The sequence below is a fragment of the Nicotiana attenuata genome, unplaced genomic scaffold (genome assembly GCF_001879085.1).
Source record: "Nicotiana attenuata strain UT unplaced genomic scaffold, NIATTr2, whole genome shotgun sequence".
NCBI classification, from domain to species: domain Eukaryota; kingdom Viridiplantae; phylum Streptophyta; class Magnoliopsida; order Solanales; family Solanaceae; genus Nicotiana; species Nicotiana attenuata.
In genome coordinates, this window is record NW_017670318.1 from 212752 (window position 1) to 231889 (window position 19138).

A 19138-nucleotide genomic window follows, 5' to 3' on the forward strand; every position below is an offset into this window, starting at 1 on the left:
TAGGAAGGTTAGATAAAATGTACATTAGTGCTCGGCACGTATGGGCCGGGTGCTAGTCACGACCCTCCAGTTTGAGTCGTGACAATTCATTCACTATAAAAGCCTAGTTTTCTTTAAAACCAATTTTCTAGTTATATTTTACCTCTCTCTATATAGCTTTTTACCTATAAGCAACAACCATATTTATACCAGAACACTCTTTGTAAAATTACCTCTCTATAACAGCATATAGAATCTTTAAGGTTACTAATAATAATTCTAATAATATGCACACAATCTTTTTCATTTTACAAAGTTTCTATGTTGCATAAGACATAAGATTTGAATATTTGCACATGATATCTTTTTCAATGGACAAATGCCAAAAAATATTTAGATAGAAGATTTAACTGTTAAGCTCTTAGATTTTAAGGGAAAACGCTATTGCATTGCTTTTTGCTAAAAATTGGATATGAATATTTGCCAATTCAAGCGTTATACCGCAAGTAAGAGAATGAAATCTACGAAACAAGCTACGATTACAAAATTCTTTCATTAATCTTGAAAGAATTTATTTTTCTAAATAGAATTTAGAATGAAATCTACGAAACAAGCTACAATTACGAAGTTCTTCCATTAATCTTGAAAGAATTCTTTTTCTATATAGCTTTAAAATATGTGCATTAGAGTTTAAATCTTTATAAATTTATTAATAATATATTAGCTTTCTTCAATATTTAACTAGTGAAATATGCATATCTTTTGAGATTTTAAATTTGAATAATTTTTTATCTTTTATATGTAATATTAGAAAACAAAAAATAACTAATTTTTGGATAATTTGATCTATAGGGGCCAAAAAATATTTAAACTCAAATACTGTTAAATAGGTGTAAAACAAACATTCATTATAAAAGCAAAAACATATCGGAACAAGAGTTTTATCTCTAAAGAGAATGGTTCTGGGTAACTTTATAATTTTGGAAATAATAAGGGGAGTTGACGATTGTATATAATAGCTCGGAGGAGAAGTCTATAATTTTTGCTTTTCACGGCGCGACGGAGGACGGCGGAGATGAGGCCAAGGCTTGTCGCCGGCGAGTTCTTCACGGGTCGGATTCGGTAAAATTTGGAGCTCAATCAACTCAAGATTAGAGAATGGAGTCAGAGGTCAGTCATGCTAGCTGATTTGGTGTTAAGATGATATAGTTTAGTATTGTGAAGAGTTTCTGGAATTTGTGATTCATTTCAGACCGGGAATGACTTGCGAGAAAAGGCTGCTGAAGAGGTTATGCTGTTTTGACTATATATTTACTTCCTTTGTCTTATTACTGTAAATTGTTGTTTTATATAGGGTCTTTCTATAATTTTGGAAACAGGTAAAAGGAGGGGAGTTGACCTCAACATATTATAATCTTGGGCTCAGCGGTGGTGTTTACAATCTTCACCCTTTCCTACCTTGATATCTCCACGTTAAAAACATTATCAGATCAGCGCTGTTACATATGATAACACTTTTCTGTTGCATAACAACGAGTTTAATAATACGATACAGTAAAATGTTACGTAACATTCAAAACAAATATTATATTAAAGTAATTAACAATATATGCGATACAGTACAATAGGCTGATGTTAAGATATTGTATTAAATATTGGCTGATAGCCTTGCCCCGGGGGAACCTTTTTATTGTCTTTTGAAACAGAAAAGGGGAGTTGACCTTAATATTTACATTGTTGGAGGAGGTATCTATAATTTTCAGCTTAATATATTACTACAATTTTCCGACAACTCTCTCTCAATCTCTTTCATTTGTCACAACTCTGTAGTCGTCTCTCTCTCTCTCATCTTAATATATACTGTAATGAATAGCAAGGTTACTCAGTCACAGAAGGCCGATATGGAGGCTATTCTTGGGCCTGACTCAGAGCCATTTGAAACATTTATTTCTGATCACATAGACAGCTCCGGGGAAAATGATTCGGAGGCTAAGTCCATATTTAACATGATGAGGCAGAAGGATCCAGAATCCCTTGCACTTAAGCTTGTTGACTATCTTGGCCCTTCCCACGACTTTTATACCCGTCAAGAATGTGCTCTCCTCTTAAAGAATTTGCTTAAAGATGATGACTTATGCACTTGGCACAAACTAAGTGTCTCCACTCAATCAAGCATCAAGTGTATGATCCTTGATCGCATGAACCAAGAAGAATCAGAATCTATCATCGGAGAGCTTCGTTACACTGTTTATACGCTGGCTGCTTCATCTCTTCCAGATAACAACTGGCCTGAGTTATTGCGCTTCTTGTACCAATGCGTCACTAATTCTAGTTCAAACAACTTTTTAAAAAAGTCGGTTTTCTTAATATTTGCGCAACTAGCTGAGCATAGAGGCGAAACAATTGTCCCTTGGGCTAAAGATCTGCACTTAGTATTCCTAAATACACTGAATGATGATGCCCTTGATCTCAATGTGAGGATTGCAGCCACAAAAGCAGTGATCAACCTCATTCAATGCGTATCGAGTTCAAATGAAAAGGAGCGATTTCAAGATCTATTGCCAGGTGTGCTGAGGACATTGGCTGACACATTGAGCAACGGTGGGGACGAGGATGCAGCATGCTACGTGCTGGCATTTTTAAAAGACTTGGCGAAGAATGAGCCTAGGTTCTTGAGGCGACAACTAGTGGTTGTTGTGGGTTCAATATTGGATATAGCAGAGGATGAGAAATTGCAAGAGGGGACGAGGCATGGGGCTGTTGAATTTTTGGTAACTTTGGTTGAGGCAAGCTGGGAGAAGACACCTGGTATGATGAAGAGGTTGCTCTCGTTTATTAGCAGATGTTTAACGGTGTTAGTGAATTTATTAGCCGATATGAAGGATGAACCTGATTGGCATAGTGCCGAGACCAAGTATGATAGTACAGGGGCTACAAGTAACCACGGCTTTAGTGTGCACTTCTTAAAACGGTTTTCTCGTGCCTTAGGAGGTAAGTCTTTTGTTCATATTGCTAAAGAGCAGCTGTCTGCTTACTGGGATGCCCCAGAGTGGGAGAAGCGCCATGCAGCTCCCTTTGCACTTGCTCAGATTGCTAAAGGTTGCTCAAAGCAGGTATACCATCTGTCTTAGTATATTAGTTGTATATTTGTTGTGGCTATATGGTTCGATTATAACGGATATAATATCAACTCGTAGCATTTAAGAGGTGCTTTTTCCTGGCAAGCTGCTTAAATGTATAAGCTATTCCCCCCTATACTCTGTCAGAATGCTCTACACTGTTTCATTATTTAAAGTTATCTTTTTGAATTTTTTTCTTAGTCAATTACGTACCTCGGAATCATGGCTCTTTTTGCTATTGTAGGTGTTGATCAAGGATATGGAGCAACTGGTGAAAAAGGTTTTAAATTGTCTCCGAGATCCTCATCCTCGAGTCAGATGGGCTGCTTGCTGCGCAATTGACATGTTATCGACGGTCTACCATTCAGATTTTCAAGAACAATACCATAACCAAGTAGTTCCTGCATTAGCTGCAACTATGGACCATGTTCATCCACGAGTGCAGGTTTGTCCTATGTGTGATATGTACTATCCAGGGATGCTGCAAGTTTCCCCTAGAACAATTGCCAGCTAAAAGAAGATTAGATTATCATTGTTACGTGAAACAACCAACAAATTTTTTTCTTACTGCACCTCTACAAGGTGGTCTTATGTACCATACAGTTGAAGTTCTTTAACCTTGCCTAGGTCTTTAATTTTTAAAATTGTGTTTTTATCCATAAAGAGAATAATTGAGTACTAATATGCATTTTATATTCTAGTATGTCTGATTCCTAAGAATCTTGGGCTTTAAACTAAATATTCAAAGCGGTGGGAGTTGGCTCTTTATCGATCCACTCATCTTACTGCATTCTGCTTGATTTCTTGATGTAATTTTGAGATTACTCTAAGAAGTCTTTCCGCTATATATGGCTTCATTTCCTTAGTCGCAACACTTGTTCCCAATTGGTCCTCAACAATCACTTTTGCTTTTCTGCAACATGACGCAAATTAAGGATGTATTGTGTAACGTCCCTTCTAGAATTTCGTACTACAAACGTTTATTCGCTTTGTAGTGTGTTTATGGAAAATATACTTTGTGACTTTATTTTATTTGCAATAAGAAGTTAAGAACCCTCTTCTGACTTACAAGAACGTTGAATGATTGCAATAAACAATGATATTATAAAGGAAGTAATTATTACTAAATGTCAGGGAAGGTATCTCAAGTGTACCCGTAAATAAAATTTGGAAAAGAACATAAGCGGATAAGCCTAAAGATTTGGTAGATGTGAATCCATTCAGTTGCTCATGCCAACTAATTTGGTCCTTCTACTTTTTTGGCATTTTTATAGGCATCTGCTGCTGGAGCTCTCTCCTTCTTCTGTGTGTGCAACAAGCCAGAAATTTTGATACCTTATCTAGATGGAATAGTTAACAAACTGCTTGTACTTGTACAGGTGTGCAAATATAGAGGCCACCAAATTACAGAGGTATGTAATTTCTGACAAGTGCAAGAGACTAATGATGTTTTTTTCGGCTTTTTGTTGCTTGAAATGCAGAATGGCAAACAAATGGTCCAACAAGAAGCATTATATGCATTGTCTCGTATAACTGAATCAGTTAAGGTATTAACTGGTGGAATTATGGTTGACTCAGTTCTGTTTCTGCTTATATTATCAATCTTGAAGGATGATATATTACACGTCAACAGGAGCACTTCCGTACCTATTATGACACTGTTATGCCATACTTGAAAACTCTCTTGAGAAACACAGATCTTACATCCGATCTCATTCTTCGTGCCAGAGCAATAGAGTGCATAAGCTGTGTTGGGTCTGCTGTTGGCAGGGAGATATTTAGAGAAGACGCAGAGCAGGTCTTCTTCCAACTATGCCTAGTACTGAGCACATATATTGATGCCATTGATTGAACACATATATATTGATGCCATGTTCATAGGATACCGCACACATCTTTTTTAGTTCCTTACTCATGGGACACTGAACACGTATATAGATGCCATTGGTTGGGATTGCTTCGTTCTATGTTTCATTTGTTATGCTTTGTCAGATGGCTTTACCATAGTTAAACCATAATCTAGATTACTCTTGTTTGACTTACTATTTCTTTCAACAATGATGTGTAACATAATGAATGACAGTGATACCTTTCCACGATCCCTTGGCATTCTTTTTCTTGTCTTGGCCAGTGCTGGTGTGAGCCTATTTTCCTTTGGTCATTTCTCAACATAGAGGTTACTTTTTATTTGTTTCCTTTTTGTTGTTGTCATTAAAGGTTATGGAGGTGCTTATGATATCATTACAAGGATTACAAGTGAAGGGGGATGAGCCGCCTACTGCGTACTTGCTTAGGGTATGTGTAAATCACTTGATTTTAAGATCAAATTTCGTTCTAGATTGGCCTCATCTTATTTTCTTGATGTCATTACAGGCATGTGCTGCAATTTGCGATTGCCTAGGACATGATTTTCTTCCTTATATCCGTAAAGTCATGCCCTTTATTATTCAATGTGCTCAACTTGAACCTGCTATAACCATCTCTGTGAAGTGGAACCAAGTTGCATCGTGTTTTATGCTATGCTGCTTCGCTGAGACATTAAAGGAAGACTTCTACCCATGGGTATCCCAGGTTGGCATGAATGATCACCTGCACGTTTTCCTTTTTGTCATGTGCTGTTGAGTGATGTCAAATTAAACAGGTCATATCAATGGCTTAATGCATTAAACAGGTTGTTTCAGTCTTTATTCCACTTCTGAAATTCTATACCCACAATGGTCTCAGGAAATGTGCTGTTAATTGTGAGAATTCTCATGATTTCATATGGTTTTTAATTTTCTAATTTTTCAATTGCTGAAGCAATTTTTTAAATTTTTGCTGTTTAAGCCATGTATATTTTGTTGCGTACTGCTAAACTGGCTGTTGAGAAAGGGATTGCACAAGGTGCAAGTGAGACATATTTCACAAAGTTGTCAGACCATATAATGCAGTCCTTGCTAGAAGCTTTGCATGAGGTTGTTCTTGACCTCAGTAATTATGTTTCTTTTTTTTTTGTTCGGAAATTGTTTAACTTCGGTCTATTTGGATAACAAGAAGTGACACTTGATTTGTTATCTCATGCAGGAGCCTATGACAGATATATCTGCAGTCATGTTGAGTACATTGAACAATTGCCTGCAGGTTTTGTTATGTCGAAGACAATTTCTTTAATATTCTTGATCCACGTTTGCATTTTTTCCTACTGTGGTGGTATGTTTCTTTTGAATTTTTTATGTTCCAACTTGATGACAATGTTGGTCTTTACGTAACCACACAGTAAACAACTCCAATTTCTTCTCCTTCAATAGAGATCTAAACAAACACTTATCCAAACTCATATCAGTTATATTATACCAGAAGCAAAGAAAGCTTAGTACATCTCTTAAAAAGAGGAAGACATGGGAACAAAGAGCGCGCAATGACTTGCATGCTAATGTGTTCAGGGGATCAAGTAAAGTAGGAGGTCGTTATTCAGTTCTTACTAAGTGTGGATTTATACCTACAAAGACATGGTCAAAAATTAATAAAATTCTTGAAAATTGAAACGTGGAATCAAATTTATGACAGATAGGGAAATCACGAAAGTTGTCTTGACTAGGTAAGACTAGTGAGTCTGACAAACAGCTTAGTAACTTTGTATTAGATTGACTCCATTGGGAAACTTCTTTCTAGTAAACCCCCAGTTAATCCAGCTTCTAGCTATTGCTTGAAATGCTCTGTTAGTACTATAAAAGGGAGAAATAGCAAGAGTGGCAGAAAGTTAGAATGGCAAAATAGGATTGTCATTCTTGTCCTTATGTTTCTTCTTTCAGATCAGTCCACTTCTCAATGAAGGTGAGCTTCGTAGAATAGTGACTGAGGTAAGGCATGTCATTACAGAAAGTTCAAACAGAAAACGAAAACTCAAAGAGAGAGCAAAATCAGAAGACTTTGATGCTGAGGAAGATGAATTGCTGAGAAGGGAAAAATGGCAAGAAGATCATATTTTGTGGCAGGTATGTTCCATTCTACGAATAAAGTTCAGATATAAATGACACACTGTTGTACTCTTTATGCAAGCCTCACTTTGATTCTACTTTTACTTATCGAATAACCTGAGCTTTTTTTCTTTATCAGCTTTGTCGAATATTAAAAACATTGATCAAAATGGTGAAGGCAGCATTCTTGCCTTTCTTTGACAAGCTGGCATCAAATCTGATTCCTATGTGGGTGAGTTCAGGACATAATAACCACTTTTATTCTAACACTCTACTTATTTATTCATATCTATATCTTAATTTTTTTTAATTTAAAATTTTAAATTTTTTCTTGCTTCTATGAAGGGCAAAGATAAAACAGCTCAAGAGAGATGTACACCAACTGTTATCTTTGCTAGCCTAGTGAGGGAGTGCCCTGAAGCGGCTCTAAAGTGGGTTTGTGTGTATGAGTTTTTCTTAAATGGTTGGGATCACCGTTTTGCTAAAAATTATTTCCTTGTCAACTAGGTACTGTGATATATTTCTACCTTTGTTTTTGGATGCAAGCAATGACGAAAACCCAAGAGTTAGACAGGTTTGGCTATCTTAGTGGTTGCTTCCAGGTTCTTTATTCTAGTTGCCCACTGTAACATTTAACTTAACACAATCGATAACGTGTCCAGAATGCTCTTTATGGACTTGGGCTTTATGTGGAATATGGTAGTTCTGTTTTCAAACCTGTTGTTACAGGTATAATACCGTTGAATGTGATATTGTGATCCTTCTCATCATGAGAACTGGATGAAAAATGTTACTACATTTTTGTACTTACTACTAATCTCGTGACATGATTCAGAGGCTATTTCAAGAATCAATGTAGTGATAATGCATTTATGTGCTCGTGAACCTGAGAATGAATGCGCATATGATAATGCTGTTTCTGCACTGGGTAAGATATGTCAGTTCCATCGGGAAAGTATCAACTCGGCGCAGGTTTGTCCTTCTTGAAATCCCCTAACATTTATTTGTTTATTCATTCTTAAGCCTACAGGCCATATATGCTTGAGTTGGAATTCTGTTATTTAAGGTGTACATTTAGGTCTTTATTGCAAACTTCCTTGCATGAATCAAATAGTTTGAGAGCTGCAATTTAATCTTTGTCTCATAGCCGCTGATTCAATTCTATAAGTTAAATTGCACTAGAATGGGAATATAGTAGTGTGATGACCTTCTTACTTATTATACATATAGAGATTTAAAAGAGGTTCCAGTAATTCCTGTCTTATTTGTTTACTTATTTCATCCTTTATATTTGAAAAGTGTCTTAGTTAACCCGACAAGAATATTTTTATACTATGCAACTTAATATGATTAATAAGCTAATAATTTATTGATATGCTTGTACTTTCTACACTTTCTAAAAATTAGTTCCACATTGCATAATTGTTGCCATTTCCCTAGTTATTAAGACTTCTCTATTTTCTCTCTCTTTCTGTTGTTCTCTGGACTATTTATGACACTCTTATTGATAACGTGCAGTGTCCTTTTCCTTCCCTTCATGAAAAGGAAAAAAGTATTTATTGCTCTACATGTATACTGAGATTCCTCTGTTTCCTTTAAGTTATACTTGCTAATGGAGATCCCTTTGAGTTTATTTCCTTTTTTACCTACTCCTTTTGTCTCATATTATATGACAGTAATTGGCTTGTCTAGAGTTTAAAATGTTCATTTGACTTATGGTAGTGGAAGAGAATATTACTCCAACTAATCTAGTTTGGTTGATATAACATCGTATGACGTATCAAAATTTAAAATCTTAGTTTTAAATGAATTTGAAATGTACAAATTGTGAAAGTTGTATGGTAAATATTATTAGTCAAATGGCGTCAAACATTTTAAGATGTATTTCAGATAAATTGGGTTGGAGAGAGCATTTGATTTAGCTTTACCATAAGATACTTTACTATGCTCAGAAGTGTTTAGAAAAGAAAGAGAAGAAAATATTCAAAGACACTTTTACATTATCAGTACTTTTTTACATTTTAAATAAGACTGCAAACAATTGCTAAATGCTAACATGGTCGTTGGTGCAATTGTTTGTGCCTTAATACCTTCTGATAAAGAGTCTGTTTCATTGTGCATGCGCTCACATGTTGAAATATGGTAAAGCATATATTCACAGATAAAGTGATGTTCCTCCAATGCACTATTTAATCTTGCTATAATTTCTTCACAATTCTAATTCCAAATCCTTTGGTAGATTGTTCCGGTTTGGTTGAATTGCCTGCCTATAAAGGGTGACCTGGCTGAAGCCAAATATGTTCATGGCGAACTATGTTCGATGGTTGAAAGGTACTGGATTAGTTTGCTCTAGTTTTCATCCTTTTCTGGTCTTCACTTTACTATTTTAAATCTTCATTGTTATCTCTTTTACATATTTATTTTTGTAAAACTAGAAAAGGAAAGATTACAAAATGGCAACATATGATTGGAACAATTTTCTGAAAATATAATTCCAAGTTTTATGCTAACATGTTTCCTGATTTCACATCTTGGGAAATCTAACCCATCACTAGCCAAACAAACTCTTGAAGTATCATTTAGCATTGTAACTAGTTTACAAGTTTGCAACAGTTCAACAACAACAACATTAACTATGCCTCAGTCCCAAACAAGTTGGGGAAGTTTATGACAGTGCAATTGCAACAATTTTTATTTTATATGTTTTAGAAATATTTCATTAGGATGCGCAATTCCAAGTGTGTAGGCTTTCGTGATACGAGATCACCAATTTCCTTCTGATGTATATTAAGTATATGATCTTTGTACAATTATTTTGGTAGTTGTTATTAGGATTTGTTTAGTTTTTCAATTAAAGTTGACGAACTCTGATACGTAAACTCAATTTCAATGACTTCTTCGTCTTCAATGTTTCACCAAATTTTCTCATTTGCAGGTCAGATAGAGAAGTTATTGGTCCCAGCTATCGGTACATTCCAAAAATTATTTCGGTTTTTGCAGAGGTTAGTTTGAAATAAGAACTATTAGATACTAGATTAAGTTGTTCATTCATGACTGACATAAAATTTCCCAAGAAGCTTACATGCATTATAATGTACTGGTAGAGAAGGAGGTAACCCTCACAATAAGAGTGTCTATCTTGCCTAGGCTGTTATGCTATTTTAAATTACTTAGTAATCTCCAATTTAGCTCATTAAAAAACATAAAAAATGCACTAGAAATCTCATGAAACGTTAAAAATTACATTTGTCACTATTTCATGTTTTTGTTCTACTTCTTTTTTTGAAGTACTGATTGACTATCAGTTCTCTAGCAGAAAATATACTGTTAATAACATCTAAAGTAGAGAAGTAAAAAAGAAGTCCAACTAATACTTTTCAAGCATCTAACAGTAAATTACATTCTCGTATTAAATTCCCTTTTGATTTAAATTTCATCTAGATGGTTGACTGATCTGCCGATATGAACGTATCATCATATTGTGGATGTTGCCTAGTAAACCAAAACTTATGTATATATTAACATTCGGTAATTGAATGTTACTTCTTCTACAGGTTCTATGCTCTGAAAAAGATCTCGCTACAGAAGAAACCAAAAATCGCATCATTAATATATTAAGGCAGCTTCAGCAAACTCTACCATCAGCCACCTTTGAATCAGCATTGGCATATCTTTTGCCTAGGCAGGAGATGGAATTGAAATTCATTCTATCACCTGTAGAGGATGCTGACTTTTAATCAGTACAGTGAAACTACTAGTCCGAGGATCAAACATCTGATGCTCAATTTTCATGTAAAAATCAATTATTTGGAGTGAAGTTCTGTATTTGCCTACTTAACGGGGAACACTTGGAAACATGAACGCTAAAGGTGGAAACTTGTGTCTATCTGTGTGTTTGTGTGTATAACAAAGCAAGTCCTTTCCTCAATAAGGAAATAGGTGTAGGTTATAGCTTGTGAGAGTCTGTTACTTGGATAGCTTTGGTTGTACCCTTTTACGATTACATCCCATGTTTTCGTACGTGAAATTATGCCATAAGTAAATTAATGAAAGCTCGGAAATGAGATGTTACATCCCGCATTTTTGTACGTTAAAGTTTCGTCGTAAGTTAATCGACGTAAGCTTGGGAACGAGATTATTTTTGAGGTTATAAGTATTATGTTATTTCAAACAAGAGATAAATAAATTCGTGAAGGTAAGAGGGTAAGCAAATCAAAGAAAATGAGCTTCGAAGTTTGACATTTTGAGATAAAATAAGGTTCAGGTTATAATACCTCGTATTTCTAGACTAGTGGCATACAAGGTACCACATGACCATATGACCATGATAGTAAGGTGTATAAGGTGTGTTAAAAGTAAGTAGTATTTTAAGTAATTTGAGATAATTCTTAATTATGTAGGTAATTGGTTAATTATTAGATTAGTGGGGGATTAATAAGTTGATTAAGGAAAGGGGTGAATTTTTGGATAAGTTTAACCCCCCTCACCCAACCCCCCAAACGTGGCAACCCAAAGAGGCCTTGATAATGAGTCTTAACTCACAAAACAAGGTGACACATTTTGGAGGAGCTCTTGGCTAAGTCATCACCTAGTGGGGCCTACACCCACTAAGGTAAAAGGCTCTCGAATTCACAAAGATATGGAATGGCAACGTTCAGCTTCAACAAAAGCCATGAAGACTTCTCAAATTCAACAAAAGTCATATGAGATTATGATAAAATTCAAAAAAGAGAGATACATCTATCTTCATAGCAACGTAAATAGCTTCAGCAAGAGATTCATACGAGACTTCTTAGCATAATAGCAACAAGATTTTGCGATTCTAAGGGAGTACAGTGCAATCTTTCTCAAGAATATCATATGAATTCTCCCCTACTCCGATCCGCCGTTACGTATTTTGTCGCAATTGACGTATGTTAGAGGAATTGTCAAGAGAATCGGCTCAGGTATGTTAAGACTATCCCTTCTTTCTTTTTGGCATGATCTATACGATACAAACGAAACGAGCAAATGCACAACTTCCATAAATGACTCTATTCATAGAAATACTAGAGACGCCTATGTTCTTGATTCCCCATATGTCCTATTATTCTATCATATGTTCATGGTTCTCAGAAAATACGTAAGTTGATAAAGTTTACTTCATGACATTAATCAAAGGCATAATGGTCTTATGACGTTCTGAGTGATTTTATTGACGTACTTCTTATGTATTGCATTCATTTATACATGTACATTGATCCATGACCAGATGGCGTTATATACACGTATATATATGTATATATATGTATATGTGATATGGGAAAAGGTTACGGCGTTATATACGCACTACCACCTGATCAGCTGGTATACGTTGATGATTTTGCCCACAGTGGCCAAGATGATATGATGGGATGCCCTCAGAGGCCTGATGATGTTACGAACGCATATACCTATGCATGGTATGACATTTATACGCATATGCATGACATTATAAATATTAATGATTCGTAGAGTTATTCAGACTTACATGTTGAGTCTTTTACTCCATGTTACTCTCATGTCTATTGTGTACTGATTTTCATTCCTTACATACTCGGTACATTATTTGTACTGACGCCCCTTTTTCCTGGGGACGCTGCGTTTTATGCCCGTAGGTCTCGATAAATAGGATGAGAGTCCTCCAAGTAGGCTATCAGCTCAGCGGAAGGTGTTGGTGCGCTCCAATTGCTCCGGAGTTGCTTATTTGGTCAGTATGATTAGGACATGTATTGATTAGTATGGTGGGGTCCTGTCCCGATCTTTATGACATTTATGTACTCTTAGAGGCTTGTAGACATATGTCGTGTATGTGAAATATTGTATGACCTTGTCGGCCTAAGTTCAGTGTACGAGTGATCATTTTGGTCTTATAGGCCAGTATGTCATATGTATAAGTTTGTATTCCCTCATGCTTTACTTCGGTTCATTTACCTATGATATAATGATACAAAAGATATGTTACGTTGGTACTCGGTTGACTAAGGTACCGGGTGCCCGTCGCGGCCCATCGGTTTGGGTCGTGACATTCACCACTGCCCTGGAATCTTCTCTTTTGTCAAAGGGATTGTTTTTATCAATAGTTTATATATAACTAAAAAAATTATTTTTGTCCTATTTATACAGTATAATTTTCCGAGCAAGGAACTTAATTGAACCCTTTGCTATGCATAGCTCCGCCCCTGATTGGTTTCATCTAATGCCACTTGCATATTAAAGATTATAGGTTAAGACCCTAGCTACGACCTTACTTGAATAGGATCTGTTCTATAGACTCGTACCACTATATCCTTGAGTTCTAAGGAGACAGGGAACCAAGTTTGGTGGATGAATTATGCCCATTAGATTAGAGCGTGATTAACAACCCCCACAGCCCTCGGGTCATGGTGCCGTAGATGATCGTTCTCAGCTCCAACTATGGTGCCTGTGATGGTCTAATGGTTGTCTGACAGACTCTTTAATCTAAAAAAGGTTAAGACCCTAGCTTGGGTACCTTTTATAATTTTGTAAGGAGTTGACCTTAATATACATAATATTGGAGGAGGTATCTCTTTCCATGTCATTGATTTCCGCGAAAAATGTTCTGTAGTGTCCTTGATCTTACTTCACTGCCCTAATGTCACTATCCTCTGGTTTAAACTGGGACTTAGTTATTCCATATAATTTCCTATTTAGTTTAAACATTTCACCAGTCTTATGGCTCAAATCACTTATCATCAACCCAAACACACAACCATATTTCAATCCTTTCTGTCTATGAAATAAATATTAGCTTAACCATAATAATATTTCCATGGACAAACCAACCCTGTTAACACAGATAATATTGTTTTTAAAGCTGCCGAATATCAATGTATGTTAAATGGATTTTTTCCCAAAATGTGCAATTTGGCTACAAAATTTTATTAGTGCGTAAATTTTGTAAAAAAACCAAAAATATGCAAAATGTATATGTGAAATTCGATTTACATGCATTTTAAGTTAACTGAGGTAATAGACAGTCAAGAAGATGACGTTAGATTAAATCGCATTTTAGAAATGCAACTAATAATTCGTATTTCTTAAATGCAATTTATAATTCGCATTTATAAATCAAACTTATAAGTGCCCATTCCAATAAGGATTTAACTTACTTTTTAAAAATTTTAATATACTTTTTTTTTAAAATATATTTTGTGTTATTATGTTATTTTATTAATTTATAAATTAAAATATTTAAATATCTATGGGGCTTACACACCATGTCTTAGGGCTTATATACGCCTTGCCTCGTATTAAATAAAATGCAACGCCTTATAAAAGTATGATACTAAGTGAAAATAATGAATGAGTGAGCATATTATTCATCGAGTTTAACTAATAATATATATTTATAGTGTGAAAAATCTTTACACTTATAGTATATATTAACTTCTTGTATCAAGTAGCAAGCTTATTTTTCAGATTAGTATTCTCACCTTTTGTGATGTAATGTAATCTATATCTACACTATATTAAAAACACGAAGCCCTTAGCGAAATATCGTTCATCTTTTTATCCTTTAAAATTAGATTTTACATTGAATAAAGTTATAATTTAAGTTAATTTTATAGTACTTAGGACTTTTTAATCAACTAAATTTTGGTTATTAAATCTTTTTTATTTAACTAGCGGTAAGAATTACTAATATTTAGGAGTTTAAAATCTACTATAATGTCCAAATTTTTCGTTTAAGCATGCATTTTGAGCTTCTTCTTTTCCATGTACAAACTAGGCTGCATATAGATAATTCACCACTAAGCTTTTCTAGTGTAATGACTCGATCGGTCGTTTTGAGCTCTAGCGTGTTGTTCGACGGTTTGATGCCATGAGTAGCTTCACTTCAGGTATTATGACTTGTGCGCATGGTCGGAATTGAATTTCGAGAAGTTCGGAGTTGATTTGGAAAGAAAATTCTCAGTTCAGAAGCTTTAAGTTAGAGGAATTGACTACGGTTTGATTTTTGAGTAAACGATCCTGGAATCGGGTTTTGAAGGTTCCAACAGGTACGTATGATGATTTTGGACTTGGGCGCATGTCCGGATCGAGTTTTAGATGACCCTGGAGCGTTTCAGCGCCTATTATGGAATTTGGCATTTTGGAAAAATTTCATAAATTTGATTGAAGTGCATTTCAATGTTATCGATGTCTGTTTGGCATTCCGAGTCTAGGAATAGCTCTGTATAGTGATTGTGGTATTGGGAGCACGTCCGGATATGGATTTGGAGGGCCGTGGGTCATTTTGGGGTCATTTGGCGAAAGTTGGAAATTTGAAGTTTTTTGGGAAGTTTGACCGGGAGTGAACTTTTTGATATCGAGGTCGAATTCTGATTCTAGAAGTTTGAGTATATCCGTAATGTCAAACGTGACTTGTGTGCAAAATTTGAGGTCAATCTGACGTGATTTGATAGGTTTCGGCATCGAATGTAGAAGTTTGAAGTTCTAAAGTTCATTAAGCTTGAATTGGGGTGCGATTCATGATTTTGGAGTTGTTTGATGTTATTTGAGGCCTTGAGCAGGTCCATGTTATGTTATGGGACTGGTTTGTGAGATTTGGACGGGGTCCCGGGGTCCTTGGGTGTGCTTCGGGGTGGTTTCAGATCGATTTGAGCTGTTTTGGAACTGCTGTTGCTGGTATCTGGTTTCCTTCTTCACGAACGCGAAGAGAGTCCCGCGTTCGCGAAGAGGAATTTTGAGGCTGCTGGGTTTTAGCCTTCGTAAATGCGAGGTAGAGGTCGCAAACGCTAAGGGATTGCCTAAGGAACCTACGCGAACGCGAAGGGTCAATCGCGAACGCGTAGAAGGAAATGGGGAAGCTGGGCCTAGAGCCATTTAGCCTTTGCGAGTGTGGAGCTCCAACCGCGAACACGAAGCAGTGGAGTCTGGAGCCTTGGCGAACGCGAAGAAGGGCGGACCTGGGCTGGGCAAATTTTTAAAAGCGGGGTTTGGGTTCATTTCATCCATTTTTCACACGGCTTGGGCGATTTTTGGAGCTTTTGAAGAGGAGATTTCATCATCAAGCATGAGGTAAGTGATTTCTATTAGTTGTGAGTTAAATGCAAGGTTTATACATGGATTTAGGCATGAAAATTTGTAGAAATTTGGGATTTTGAAGAAAAACCTAGAAATATATATTTTTGAATTTTGACCACGAAATTGGACGTGGAATTGGGAATAAATTATATATTTGAGTTCGTGGTGTTATGAGTAAAGTTTATCTTCGAAAAGTTTCGGAATTCGGGCACATGGGCCTGATTTTATAGACTTTTCGAACGGAGTTGGAAATTGTTGTAAATAGGATTATAGTGAGTATTAGAGTATACATTTATGGATTTGCATTTATTGACTAGTTTTGGAGCGATGGGCTGTTGGAAAGGCGTTGGAGCCGTTATGGAACTTCGGAGCAAGGTAAGTCTCTTTTCTAACCTTGTAAGAAGGAATTTACCCCATAGGTGAATTGAATTAATATGTGCTTCTATTTCTGGGGGCTCGCACGAGGTGTCGAGAGTCCATGCGTAGCTACTATTATGCTTAATGTCCGGGTAAGCTAGGACCCAAATCATGTTATACTTGCGATGTTTGCAACCTAGTTGTTAACTTAATTGTTTAAAATATATTGGAACTTGGTAAAGGAATTGTAAAAGGTTAAACTTTATTTTCTTGACCGTTAATGAGAATTGGTATTTCCTTGAATAATTGCTCCTTAATAAATCTTGAATTTGGTTGTTTAAAATGTGTTTTCTCTTTTGTGGAGCGGGCCAAACGCCTCGGTAGCAGATAGATGCATCTATGGTTCGTGTCATTCGACTCTCGGTAGTGCACAGTTTAAAACTTTAAATATTATGTTGGATCGGGCCGTACGACCTCGACATGATTTGCGCATGATTGAATTGGTTGCTTTGGAATTTATAATAATTGATATTGCTTCAATGGCCTGAGAAACAAAATTGTAAATGATGAATAATAAACTTGGAAATTTCTCATTGACAAAAGTTATTTACTTGCTTCATGATATTGAGTTTACACCCGTTCTATATAATCCATGCTTAATTATATCATCGGTATTTTATTTATAGCCCATAGTAAGTGTCGGAGTCGACCACTCATCTCTAGTTCTTCAAGGTTAGATTGGATACTTACTGGGTACACGTTGATTTACGTACTCATACTATACTTGCTGTATATTTTTGTGCAGGTACATATATATCTAGTGTCCTTGTGGGCATAGGCGTATGATTATTTCGGGTACTTAGGTGAGCTGCATTTCATGTTACGATTCGCAGCCAGCAGAGTCTCCTTTAGAGTTATTTATAACTTTCCTGTCTAATTTGTATTCCGGACAGATGTTGTATTTTATTTTATCCTCCTAGTTGATGCTCATGCACTTGTGACACTGGGTTCTGGGGGTACTTATGAGTCGTTTATTTGGGAAAAATATTAACAGTTACTCTGTAATTTTATTTCTTATTATTAAATTGAAGGAAAAATTATGATTTCAATATACTAAAATGACTAATCAAGTTAATTAATTATTGTTGGCTTGCCTGACAGCGGTGTTAGGCGTCATCACGAACTTAATGGATTTTGGGTCGTGACAACATGGTATCGGAGCGCTGGGTTCACTTAGGTCTCACGAGTCATGAGCGAGTCTAGTAGAGTCTTGCAGATCGGTACAGAGATGTTTGTACTTTTCTTCGAGAGGCTACAGGTCTGTTAGGAGCACTTCCCTTCTTGATTCCTCGTCGTGCGATTTGATTCCTTTGAGGCTTATGTCTTCATTTCCTTCCTATTCAATCTTATGCGACGTGAAGCGCTTGTTATACATTGGGAATCAAGGAGTTGTAATGGTACTATAGATGTGGTGGTGCAAGATGTTTCTCCCTACGTATTTGATTGGGCTATTACCGTCACCTTGCGGAAGGCTGTTCTGTCGTTTCAGCTATGTATCAATGTTACCTAAGCTTTTGAGATTTGGCATTGTTTGTTATGATGATTCGTTCGTTGCTATCACACAGTGTTTGTATAATGGTAGGATGCTTGTCTAGGGTTGAGGCAGTGAATGACTTGAAAGGAGGTTTTACTCTGCTTGATTCAGAGATTCAATATTTTATTTCCGGCGGAGGAAAGGCAACGGACTATGAGTGTTCAGGTTGGGTTGATGGGGTAACGAGACTTGGTATTTTCGAGCGTGGTGGAATCTTCATCTGTGATGTGGTGTCGTTGTCCTTGATTGAATGTGTTAAGTTCATCGGTGTTGTGGTCTTCTTCAATTCGCTTTCGGGGCAGAGTATTGTGAAATGGTATCGGGGAAGCGGCTGTCAGAGATCACGGTGTGTAGTGGTTCAGGATCGAATCGGTATTCCTAGTGTTGATGGCTTGAGAAGGATGATCTTCGAAGAGGTTTAAAGTTGGTAGCGATCTATTGATTCGAGTGCTATAGAGATGGATTTTGATTTAAGGCAACAACTGGGCAGCGAAGGATGAGGAAGGGCATGTTGGAGGTGTCTTGCGGTGGTTAAATTTCTAGAAGGCCAAGAGTGAGAAGTAGAAATCGAGTTGTTGCTCAAAGGAGAGGGTTTGACCAAAGTGGGAGAGTGGCAGAGTAGCACATGGGTTCTGTGGTAGGATAGCTCCACACCTTGAGGAAAGATTAGAGTGATTTGGGAGTCATGGTGGACAATGACTAGGTCTACGGGCTTAATTTGGAATATTGGCTGCTATACGGAGGAAAATTGGTTACGGCGGAAAGGAGTTGCTTGATATGAGGAAGGATATAACATGACTTTGGATTGAAATATATTGTCGCACCTTTGGTTGATATCCATGAGGAGTGAGCAGACTTATACAGCTGGTGAAGGAGCACGAGCTCAGAATGGTTATTTACTTTGTAGTAATTGTACACCGAGCGGCGTCGTTGGAGGATGTCGACATGGGAATTTCCACAGGTGGTTTACCTCTTGTGAGAAGGTTTACGGTTGCGTGGTTTTGATGAAGCTTCTACGAAGAATTCTACGGGCTATCTGGTAAGAGGTCGAATATGTAAATGTG

The 19138-nt window shown here is 36.5% G+C and overlaps 1 protein-coding gene across 3 annotated transcripts; it reads left to right on the plus strand.

Annotated features, from left to right (window-relative positions):
- The first annotated feature begins 886 nt into the window (after positions 1-886).
- Positions 887-11125, plus strand: LOC109237770 (importin-5-like). Of its 3 annotated transcripts, XM_019404139.1 has the most exons (21): positions 887-1149; positions 1232-1267; positions 1359-3092; positions 3343-3543; positions 4373-4477; positions 4580-4645; positions 4732-4896; positions 5316-5393; positions 5472-5669; positions 5770-5839; positions 5925-6052; positions 6162-6218; positions 6890-7072; positions 7194-7286; positions 7400-7485; positions 7562-7628; positions 7717-7783; positions 7890-8026; positions 9294-9385; positions 9990-10056; positions 10609-11125. In XM_019404139.1, the coding sequence occupies exons 3-21, from the start codon at positions 1845-1847 to the stop codon at positions 10789-10791; spliced, it is 3291 nt and encodes a 1096-aa protein (XP_019259684.1). In that variant the 5' UTR covers positions 887-1149; positions 1232-1267; positions 1359-1844; the 3' UTR covers positions 10792-11125. The 3 variants fall into 3 exon arrangements, with proteins under 3 accessions (XP_019259684.1, XP_019259683.1, XP_019259685.1); XM_019404138.1 differs by having other exon boundaries at positions 887-3092; XM_019404140.1 differs by lacking the exons at positions 5770-5839; positions 5925-6052 and having other exon boundaries at positions 888-1267.
- Positions 11126-19138: the final 8013 nt, after the last annotated feature.